Raw genomic sequence first — 12,421 nt, 5'->3', positions numbered from 1 at the left:
CTTTGGCCATGGAGTTGTGACATTTAGGTGTTATATTCTTATTTTCAGCGTGTCTTTTTTACTTTTCAATTTGTGTTTATTTTTGTGAGTTGGTATTTAGACCTGTTAAATACATCTTTTAGTTTAACCACTTGGGCTTTTAAGTTGGTGTTGGGCCTGTCCAGCGAAGGTAGCGTTTGGAGTCACCATATAAATGGTTTTGGTAGCCGCCATATGCATCCTTAGGTTGAATTTTCGAGATAAAAGATACACCAGCAAAGTCTCAATGTTTGAGGGCGCATATCATTGTGTGTTACTTGTGGATCTTGAGGATCTGATGTGTTGCTATGCATGGGAGTTGATTCCGATCAGTTCCAACGTCTGAAATCTTCGTGTTTTGCGACTAATCTTTGATTGATCAAATTACCTCGATGCTGGTTGTTTTGGTTGGCCGTGAAAGATTGGGCCTAAAACCCTTTTGGCTCACGGTGATCCTTATCACGGTATTTTGGTGGAGCTGAGGTACACCATGGTGGAAGAGATGATGTTGGGGGTGGCCATGGGTGGAAGAGCTGCTAGCAGTAGGGGAGGCCATTGGAGGCTCGGATAGGTGGGGAACCGAGAGGGATAGAGATTTGGAGCGAGGAAGTGATAAGTGAGAGAGATGGAGAAAAATACGGTCCATTTACATATGCTTCACTATGATAATTATAATGACTTTCATTCTTTGAGTGTGTAGTAGATGTTTTTTGTCCCTATGTTTCGTCTTACTTAATATGAATGTATCTAGAACTAGAATTTATCTAGATACCTTCATATTGGAAATAATTAATATGAATCTGAGGGGTAATAGATTTTTGACCAGTAAGTGAATAATAATTTATTTCTTATTTAATCAATTATGTGCTCTTTTAGTCTTTACTATCAAAGTGGTGTCGGGAGCGGTGTTTTGGCTCACGGAAGCATATGCTCCCATTATTTTGTAACTTAATTTGGACATATTTTAAAATATGAAAACATTGAAACAAAAAAATAGCACATACATCTTCACGTAATACACGTCTACAAAGTCGTCTCCTGAAAAAATGACTTGTCGTCTGGCGTGTATAAAAAAGACAAATTGTGTTCCTAAAAATAAGTTTTTCATATGATAACTTTTCTCTTTTTTTATACACCACAAAATATCTGTTTTCACGAAATTTGATAAACACACATATACTGTGGAGATGTCCCTGTAGAATTTTTGTCCAAATATTTTAACACTTCAATTTTTTTGGGTAGATGGAGCATATGCACCCGGGAGATATGTTTCAATTTTGTGGATCACGAGAGGGTAAAAGATATATTTGTTTGAAAATTCAGAAATATGAAAATACATGAAACAAAGCCATTGCTTGAGTGTTGAACAAATATATCTCGAGAGGTTGTGATAATGCACATGCATTGAACTAGTTATACATATTCCACTATACTATTTGGGCCACCACAACTTGGATAATACGTTGGAGGCGGGGGAAGAGTCGTTTCAACCGTCGGCCCATCCTCAACCACGAACGCCATTGCCATGCCTGACGACGAGTGATGTTCGGTATGACAGTGGAAGAACCACACCCCTGTTGATTAATACACAATGGGCAGACTAATATCAGAACACCGATCTTTTGACGCAAATATCAATTAAGAATGTATAATTGCACATACCAGGATTACTTGTGACAAATCGAATCACTGTCCACCCATTCATGGGGACATGAGCGGTGTTCTTCACCGGCGGATTCACCAAATTGTATTTCTGCACATCCTTCTCTGGGTCGTAATACCCAAGCCCCTGTGCGAGGATGAAGAAGTCGTGCCCATGAAGGTGCATTGGGTTACTGTAGCTCATTTGCCCCGGAGGACCTTGCAACACGATCTCCACGGTGCTGTTGTAACGCAGCTTCTTCACCAACGTCGCCGTCGTTGTTCGAGTTTGATTGAAGTCTAACATCGGTGGCCCTATTGGAAACTCTAGTAGGGAGCTTATGTTCCTCATGGTGTGGTAGTAGTGTGCTTGTAGTAGTGACATCGTCGAGGGATGCTGAAATGAGATGTTGTTAATCATGGTCACCGTACAGTGGGGTGCTCCACCATACAAGCAGTTGTATCCCGACCTAAGGGCCATGGACATATGCTCATCGATGTTTGACGGAACAGTCTGAGGGAGTAAGCTGGTCAAGTTGCCATGGAAGTAGAAGGATGGACTTTCATCGTGCCAATCAGGCAATTCTGGGGCCATTATCTCCAGAGTATCATCACCCAACCATTTCATTGGATTGTAGGATACAATCCCTCTTGACATCAACACTTGCTTCTGGGTGATTGGTTCAGTTGTTTGAACGGCTTGGGCGACCATGTAGTACCTACCAGGAGGAGCGTCGGCAACGACCAATGCATCAAATGTCTCACCTGATGCGATAGCGATGATATCTGTGGTGTAAGGTTTCACATAGTTGGCATCAGCGGCGACCACAGTAAACTTATGCCCCGCGATCTTTAAGTTATACGCTTTGTCGACTCCAGCATTTACTATCCGTAAGAGATATGTCTTTCCTTGCTCAACATCGAGCTTATAGCTATCTTCGGTGACCCCTAAATGTGGAGTGAAAAAAATATTGTTCAGAATATGTCAACAAAATTAATCTAACATAAAATGAGGATGCTTAGTCTTAGAGTAGTATGCAAACCACAAAATAAAATTACTCCATCTGATTTATATTAATTGACTCAACTATCTAAATATAGATGTATATGGTCAACAAACACGTTTATATACATCCACATTTTAATAAAATTGAGTCAATTAATTTGGATCGAAGGGATACTAATTTTCATTCAAATACAGTAAAAAAACATTTTTTTTATGTATTCATGAATACATTTGTCCAGATTAGTGTCACAAACTTTTCTTAGAATTATGTTTTTTTAAGAATCCTTAGATCAGTTGTCTGCACTAGACTTCTATAGATTGTATTAGTAATTTTCTTCGTAGTGGTAACTTCGTAGATAATTAATGTACAATGGCTCTATCCCACCACCGTGCGGTGGCACCCCGCTCCACACTAGTGTGCCCCGCTATCGCCCCTCCTCCTCCCCCTTACGCGCATCCCCACCCGCCGCTCCCAAAGCTGTCGCTGGGCAAAGCCCGTGTGTTGTGGTGGCGGATGCGGAACTTCTTGGCCACCATGGAGGAGCAGCAGCGATGCTTGCTCCGGCCATATGCAGGCGACCTGGGGGGCTCGGTGGTGTCAGGACAGCGGTTGCAGCGTGACAGGCAGCCCCGATCAGAGCCCCGATAGATTTTTCCGGGCTGTGTCTCGATGACCTCGACGTTGGCAGCCGGTGGTGCTCTCTAGGTAGACTTGCAGAATTAAAAAGTCGGGGCGGTGGTGGTATCATCTTTGACCGGACGGGATCGGCTAGTTTGTAGCTGAAATCTAGTTCTCGAAGATGAGGCGTCGCTGCCGTTGATAGACATCCCTGACTTCGGTAATGGAGGACGATGCATGCCGGTGCCTGTTTGTCGCTACCTTATTGAAGGCCTCGTTCCTGCAGCTTGCGTTTCTTCTCGCCCGGGCTACTTCGGGGGAAACCCTAGACCTAAGTCTCCCGGATAAGATGATGGTGGAACCCGTCGTCGGTCTCCATGCAGGGCATCTTTTTTGGAGCATACAATGGATGATTGTTGTGATATAGGACGACAAATGAAAAATAAGGTGTGTCTTCTACATATGTTTTCTAGTTTAATTTTAATCATGCCACAATTTGCGGAACATGCAAACATTAACCAACAGGATAACACCAAGAGATGACCATTAAATAAGATGTAATTTTTTCTTGTGTAGAAGATTTGAAATGTACTCGATCCCTCTCTCCCAAATTAGGATGCATATTTGTTTTGGTTAAAGTTTAATTTTATAAACTTTGATTAAGTATACTAAAATTATAGCAACATCTACGAGATTATCTCAATGTTATTATAATCATCGTCAAATATATTTTTTTTTTTTTTTGACACCTGTACCGTAGGGGAAACCCCTACGGTGTAATTTTCTATATATATGGCAAAAGAAACTGTACAAGGACTAAAAGTCCCAAAGTTTTAAACAGATTACATCACGGTGGGAAAAAAAGAAAAGGGAAATACATAAAAACTAGGATGGAATAGACACGTCAAATATATTCTCATATTATATGAATTTATATTATAAATTTAATATATTTTTATATATTGTTGGACCAACTTTATAAAGTTTAACTTTAACCAAACGTAATATGTATCCTACATGGGGAAGGAGGGAGTACAAGATACTATCGTCTTATAAATCCCTGTACATGAAAAGAATTACCAGAACAGTTATTGAAGTCTCCGAGCATTCCATTGATTGTAGGTGAAAGAGGAATATCACCATATATTCTATTCTCGGTTTTTTCATATAGCTCAAAAAGGTCCATGTCAAACCATTCACCTGTGTAGAAGAAAACATAAATAGTGGAAAGTAAGATAGTTTATTGTATTGCAAACTGGCATAAACGAACCTAAAACAACGGTGATCTCCTGGTCAGGTTTGGGAAATGGGTATGAATTGGGGCCCAATCTTGGTCGGATGATTAAGGCGCCATGAATAGTTGCACGAAGGAAGCCAATGTGAGCATGCCACCACAACGTTCCCTCTTGGCCAATGACGTTGAACCGATATGTGAAATTCTTGTTCGGCGGGATTGGGCATTGCGTTATCATCGCTGGTCCATCAGCCCAACAATTATTATGTTGCTTCACTCCATGCCTACATATATACGTCAATATTTTTTTTAGTCGTGTGTTTCAATGCAAATTTTGATAGCAAGTTTATACAAGTGCGGAAATGGTAACCGAGGGCCTGTTAAAATCGGCACCCACTACCAGACTAGCACTAGTAGGAAAACTCTTATAAGTGGGACTTAGTTCTGTGGCGCACCACCAAAAATGCGCCACAGAAAGTTGTTTTGTATGCATATTCGCCACGGCCAACGCCACGTAAATAAATACTTTTAATTTTGTGGAACACCAACAATCCATGCGTCACAGAAACTTGGTGGAGCCAGCCCCAATCATTGGTTTTACTACTTCTGTGGTGCACAGGACCACGTGCGCCACAGAAATAAGACATTCTGTGTCGCACTGGTCCTGGTGCACCATTCAATTAAGACTTTATGTGGCACACGTGGGATGGTGCGCCACATAAACAACACATTTCTGTGGCGCCCATGAGTTCCGTGCGCCACAGAAGTTTTTTGCCTTCCCACGCAACTCCACACCACCCCCCCCCCCCCCCCCCCCCCGTGGATCGCCTTTTTTACCTCTGTAAAAAATAAAAGAAATAGATGGAAATTTCAAAAAATAAAATCCTTCGAGATTCCCATGTATTATGTTATCTAGCACCACTGAAATTTAAGAAACATGAATTTCGACTTTTTTTGCAAAATTGCATCGAAAAAAAACGCACAATATATCAAAATGTTCCCACGAAAATTTTACATCCGAATTCCCCCAGGCTTGCCCGATTGGACAATTTTTAGAATCGCCAAATTCGAAAAGAGTAAAAAGTTACGGTCAGTTAAAGTATTTTAGCCGCAAAATACAAAAAAAGAAAAAAAAATCTGTGGCGCACCTAGTGCCCATGCGCCACAGAATTAACGTCCAAAATTTGAATTTTCTGCCGCCCTCCTCCACTTCTCCTCCATTTCTCCTCACTACTCCTCCACTTCTCCTCACTTCTCCTCTTTGGATGCAAACTTCTCCTCCTCCTCCTCCTCCTCCACCACCACCACCTCCTCCGGGGCCGGCCTCCTACTGCGGCGACCTCCTCCTACTCCTCCGGCCGGCCTCCTCCTCCTCGTCCTACTCCGGCGACCTACTCCGGCAACGACGACCTTCTCCTCATCATCCTCCTCCTCCGGCCGGCCTCCTCCTCCAACTCCGGCGACCTACTCCGGCGACGATGACCTTCTCCTCCTCCTCCGGCGACCACCTCCTCCTCTTCCTCCACCACCTCCTCTTCCTCCACCACCACCTCCTCTTCCTCCACCACCTCCTCCACCACCACCTCCTCTTCCTCCACCACCTCCTCCACCACCACCACCTCCATCACCACCACCACCACCCCCACCTCCTCCTCCTCCTCCTCCTCCGGTCGTCCAGATCCTTCATCCACCCACCCACCTCCAGTTACGTTCCAGCGAAATTTAAAAAAAATAAAAAATTTGGCGGCCCCAGATCTAGATCTAGATCTGGCCGCCATTTTTTTGAATTTCAAAAAAAAAATTCTGTGGCGCACCACCGCCGGTGCGCCATAGAAATAAGTTTCTGTGGCGCACCACCGCCGGTGCACCACAGAAATAAGACTTTCTGTGGTGCATGGGCCGGTCCGCCACAGAAACCTTATTTTTGTGGCGAGAATTCTGTGGCGCACCGCCCATGCGCCACATAATTGATTTTTGGTGCGCCACTGATGAGCTTTTTCCTACTAGTGTAGCTAGGAGAGGTGAAGGACGAGGAGGACACACGATTGTATCCAAGGGTATATGACATAATGAATGATGAGATACCAAAGATAGAGGTTAGGGCATGCAGTGGGGCGATCCATCATGTCATGGGTTGTCCGAAACGGTATACGTGAACTGGCGGATAGGTTGCGCACACTCCAGTGACGCTACCCAAACAAACCGACTTGCACAGAACAGCACACCCGTTTACCAAATTTGGACCATCGACGTGTCGGGCCAGACAGCGCGCACATTTGTACCTCAGCCACAACAACAATCTAACGGGTATAAGAAGTCACCATTTCGTTTACCACATCAATATAAGATATAGATGTCCATGATACGAAGAACAGATCAACGAATTGTTTATAGTAGTGGCAACATCTGCAATAACGGATTTACAATGCAAGAAGAGAAAATATTACAATATCAATTTTTCATAGAAGTAATCTATTTTTTCCCTTGTTGATGCGATATATGATGCCAGTGTCTCTTGATTTGCAAGAAAAACTGACAACGACAATCTTAACTAATTTAGTATCATCCTGCAATCTCAACCGTTGATCTAGGGGTACAAGGGCTAGGACACGTTGTTTATAATTGAGACTTGAGAGCGACGAGGGTTGCTCCGGTGCTCCCCCTAAATGTAAGTTGAAGAGTCATAGTTAATTTTTTTCGTGTGTTAGATCCGCCGAAACCCATATCCAACCATGTGTGTATTGATACAGTATGTGTACTCGCGTAAGAAGGAAAAGGAGGTCGCATGACCAGTTAACGATCTCATCTTCCTAAGTACCGCTCCGCATCGTGCATGCTTTGTTTTGAAATCGTAGATACGTAAGTACGACACGATGCGGGTCATACAGACCTGTACAGAACTGTACGGACGGTGGATCTACATTAAAATTATGATCTTACCCCCGCTTACAAACAGGTACGGAAATATCTCCACCGTTGTTTTGTTTGAGGCTCCCAGATTTTTTCTAGGGGAGGAGCACCGGAGCAGAAGTGGAGAGAGACATGTCGTCACTTCACGTAATGGGCTGGGCTGTTATTTAGGCAGCTGCTCCATGAATTAACCTCAGTTCTTTGGTTAATTTGGTCATGTCGGTCTCTCTTCCGGTAAATTTGGGGTTGGCTCCATGAATTAACCTCAGCTACTAAATTCGATTTTTTGAATCTGGGAACCGTGAAAACAACTGAAGAAATCAGTTTCGGTCATATCAGTCTCTCTTCCGGTAAATTTGGGGTTGGCTTTCGGTCCTTGGTCTAATTTCCAAACCCTAGAAGCAAGCGCACCCAGTTGAAAGATAAATTTCATTTCTCTCGCGTGAATTCTGTGAATGCCACCCTATGCAAGGTTGAACTAGGACTACTCATGCATAATGATGAGAATAAATTAGATTGCATGAAGTAAACACTAGTTACCAATGAATTGTTACTCCACGGGGCGACTTGTTGATGACATGAACAACCACCGAGTCCCCTTCCGTGACCTCAATCGCCGGGCCGGGGAACTGCCCGTTCACTAGAGTGACAAGCGAGTCGTTGCACATGTGATGCATCTTCACCTGGCTCACCTGTATGTTGGAGAACATCATAAGAAACAATCTTCTACTACGTAGATATGACACTATCAGTTCCAAATTAAGGATCGCAAATTTATCTAGATTGTATATGTTTACACAGTAAAATGCATGTAGATACGTACGAACCTTGACGAATCTGCGACACACGCACACCTAATTTGAAACTGAAAAAGTATGTTCCTAGCTAAATCTTGTACACAACTACACAAGGGGCATAATGTTGAGAAGGGAAGAAGTAAGAGCTAGCGAGGAGCTTACTACAAACGTGTGCTCAACGAGCGCCGCCTCGGCGCCGCAAGCTGCTGCAAGAGCCGCTGCAAGGAAGAAGACGACATACGCGGTGGACATGGCTAACACGAGCGAGGAGCTAGCTTGAAGTCTCGGCACCAGCTACAGCATGTATATATATTGCTCGCCGATTCTCTTGCTCTGGCACAAAGGGCACCAGTGGCATTATGCTCTCTTACACTTGCTCGATCTAGTCGACCACTCCATGTTCTGAGTCATGACCCATGATGCTCGTAAAGAAGCTAATCACGGTGTAAATCTCCCACTGTTAAAAAAAACTCCTCCTGGCACCATCACTAGCATAGTACTGCACCAATTATGTATCCACACTACTACTACAGTGAGTTAAACTGTGATTTGTCTACAAACTTTTAAACGGAGTTTGTCTACTAATTCTTTTTTAGGGGAGTTTGTCTACTAATTCACCCAGGTGTGCTTTCACTCGCCGCAAATCACCTCACTTGCACATGCTTGAGCAGCAAAGAAACGTATTGTGTGCCAAGTTAAACTACAGAAACGTGCAAGTTGACATCAGAAAATAAGATTTCTGGCACATTGACTCTTAACATGCAGCGAAGAATTTTTGTTAATTAGCCCTTCCACGTTAGGCTACCTAGATTGCAAGGTTTGCGTCTTAGAAGATCTGGCCATATTTGTACTATAAAATTGGGGTGATGAATCTAAGTTATGGGTTTCATAGAAGCAACGATGTATATATCTTATAAATATCTGTTGTACGTTCAACACAGGTGGTTAATCTCAAAAGGAAAACAAGGGACGGCCCACAGTTTTCGTAAGCCAACCAGCTAAGTTGCCTCGCTGAGCATAAACCGTGTGCTCGTCGAATACTCCCTCCCTCTCCGTATGACTGTATCGCATTGTATAAGGGACTCGATTGAACGGCGGTCATCACGTAACATAAATATATGTGCAGGTATACGGTGTTCTAGAGAAGCAAGAGGGGAGTCTGCTTAATTTGTCTCCACAATTAGAGATGAACTAGGTCGAAAGGCGGGCCTCGCCGTGCTGCCTTCAATGCGTTGAGCTACTTTATAATAAAAAATGATAGTGTTGCGTGATAGTTTGGAAGAAAATATATTTCACTTTATAATCCAAATTTAACATGTTCCTAAACCCTAAAACCAAGGAAAAGTCTCGTTGCTTTTGTCCCGCGCCGCTGTTGAATTGTCGTGTGGGTCAAGTTTTTCCTGTCACGCGTACACACACCTCAGTCTGCACGTCCTTTTTTTTTTCCTAGTCATGTTTGCCACTCGAATTATAGCTAACTAGACGCCTCTCTTACTTATCTTGATAGCTCTCTATTTTAGCTAGTATCAGAGCCAGCGATCTGTCTTAGCTGTTCATGTCTCTGCAGATGGACAAGGTTAACACATCGCATGCACTCACATGGCGGAGCAACGGCCAGCTCAAATCTACCTTTGACCTACACACTTGCTAGCATGCCTAGCTAGCTTGGCCCACACACTTGGTTACGATGCCTAGGTAGCCAGCTCAGCAGTTTAAGGTCAGAAAGAAAGACTATCTTTTACATTTGTTTCTATGTGTTAATGTTGGATGAGTTAAGAAAAAAATGTTCGATGTAATGATATATTTTGGTGTCTAAGCGTTAGTAAATGTTACAATAGTTTCAACCATACGTACCATGTTATGTAATGTTGGAACGAGTTGTAATCGGTCCCTGGTTAACATCGTGTAACGAGTTGCTAGAAGGATTAGCTTCAATCCAATTGGTTCAAGGGAAAGATATCTTTCGCTGCCAACTCACTAAGAATGGTATATTTTTGGTAAGGTCCATGTATGAAGCGTTAGTTGAACCTGTTCAACCGGTTGTGAATAATAAAAACATTTGGAAGCCGAGGATACCACTAAAAACGAAGGTGTTCACTTGGCACCTACGTCGCGGTGTTATCCTCACCAAAGATAATCTTGCAAAGCGAAATTGGCATGGTTGTAAGAAATATATCTTCTGTCAGGAAGACGAGACAACAAAACATCTCTTCTTCCATTGTCAATTCGCAAGAGCTATATGGTCAATCATTTAGATAGGATCTAGATTATACCCACCCCGAAGCATTGCTAATATTTTTAGCAATTGGCTAAACGGGGTTGAGGTTATGTATAAGAGCCTTATCAGGGTTGGAGCGATTGCCGTTATATGGTCGCTATGGCTATGTAGAAATGACAAGGTTTTAATGAAAAAATTCTTCTCTTATGCAGGTAATCTACTGGTGTACGTCATTGCTCTGTTCATGGTCGTCGCTTCAGCGCTTGGAGGACTATGACCTCTTTACGGAGGTGTCTACACGGTTGGAGAATTCGGCCAAGGAGTTTATTACCCAACATGTGTGGCTGCATAGTCGGAGGATTGCAGCTTCTTCACCCATGATTCGCTTTTCGTGTACTCGCTTTTATATTTTGAACCTTGTGCTTGTGTACTCCTGTGTGAATGGCCGTGTGCATCTTGGTTATGCAGAGGCTGGGTGTATTACGTCAAAGTTTGAAGTAATAAAGCGCCCTTTTTCGAAAAAAAATGTAATGTTGGATGAGTTTGACAAAAAAAATGTTAGTTGCACTTATAGTTTTTGTTATATAAGCATTGTAAAAATGTTACAATAGCTTTAACCATCCATAAGTAGTTGTATACTGTTGGATGAGTTGGGCAAAGATGTTAGATGCGCTGATATTTTTTAATGTCTAAACGTTCTCAAACTTCTACAAAAAATTCAACACTACATACATAGTTCTATAATGTTGGATGAACTCGACAAAAATATTGGATACACTGGTATTTTTTGTGGGACACACTTTACTAGCATGTTGTTGCTGACATCAAGGTGAGAAGGCATCTAGCAAACGCGGATCGTGTGTGTTCACACGAGAGTAAAAAATGCGGTGGGCCAGTCAATGAATGCATTCAGCCACTTGCAAAATTGGTGTACAGATTGTGATATGCATGTTTTATTTAAAGCGAGGTGACATGCATGTGTCACATACATCTACTACAAGCAAGTGAAATAAGGGCAACCGGTGCAAGTAGCCCGCGCGTACATTGATTGGATGTATTATGTCAGCCTGAATAAACAATCTTACAGCTATCAAGCCGACTGATCCGCAGCCGGCTGATGCCTAGCGCGCTCCTTCTTTCTCTACTTCTCTACTAAGGAGTACTATAATGTGGCAGTTTTAAATTTAGATTTACCGACCCGTTCACAGTTTCCCGCCAAAACACCTGTGAAGCTATTGCAGCCGTTGATTTGCAGTACAACACTAGCATCCGCCGTCCATCAAGTATCATCGGTAATGATCGAACGGCTGTGTTGTGCTGGATTCGCCTCCTGGTTTGCACTACGCATCCAATCAGTCCAGCTCCATTGTGCACGTGTGAACCTCCTAGGCAGCTAGTCGAACCGTTCTAGAGAATGAAAGCTCATACAAACTTGCAGCTTCTGTGCTTTGCCGTGTGAATGTATATTTAATTTAGGATTCGAGCGAAACTTTTTCGGAACACGAACTAGGAACTGTCGTACATGTGCAGGATTTTTTTTATGGAAAACCTGACACGACCAGCAGACTATGGAGTTACGTCTAGACTGATTTTCTTTTTCATGCTGCAATTGCTTTGTATCAAAAATCTATACCTAATAATAAAAGCAAAAGTGTTTCCGTGGTTTGGTTTGGTTTGGTATGTCGTGTAATCACATCTGTCCTGTGAAATCTTGTCCGTCCGTCCGCTGCTCTTCTATTGGTAGGTCAGAAGCGGAAGAGTTCCTCTCTTAATCGAGGCCGGTAAAGTTCGGAAGGCATTGTTCCCGGGAAGTTAGCAAACAACGTATGAAAATAGGAGTCCACGTTGGGACGACTTTCCGACCATCGTACGTAAAAAAAAACCAATCTATCCCTCGTTCCATTGATCGATAACAAAAAACAGTAGCAGTAGCTATCCAATGCTAGGAAAAACTAGGAAGGAACCGGGAAGGAAACCA

General features: G+C 42.9%; 1 protein-coding gene across 1 annotated transcript; it reads right to left on the bottom strand.

The window, feature by feature from the left end:
- Positions 1-1,378: 1,378 nt before the first annotated feature.
- Positions 1,379-8,488, bottom strand: LOC127325998 (laccase-15). Its single transcript, XM_051352840.2, has 6 exons — positions 8,388-8,488; positions 7,969-8,120; positions 4,555-4,802; positions 4,365-4,484; positions 1,681-2,607; positions 1,379-1,592 (listed from the first exon to the last, which is right to left on the bottom strand). The coding sequence occupies exons 1-6, from the start codon at positions 8,475-8,477 to the stop codon at positions 1,432-1,434; spliced, it is 1,698 nt and encodes a 565-aa protein (XP_051208800.1). The 5' UTR covers positions 8,478-8,488; the 3' UTR covers positions 1,379-1,431.
- Positions 8,489-12,421: the final 3,933 nt, after the last annotated feature.

The sequence above is a fragment of the Lolium perenne genome, chromosome 1 (genome assembly GCF_019359855.2).
Source record: "Lolium perenne isolate Kyuss_39 chromosome 1, Kyuss_2.0, whole genome shotgun sequence".
Taxonomy (NCBI): Eukaryota; Viridiplantae; Streptophyta; class Magnoliopsida; order Poales; family Poaceae; genus Lolium; species Lolium perenne.
This window is presented reverse-complemented; position numbering and strand designations above follow the sequence as displayed.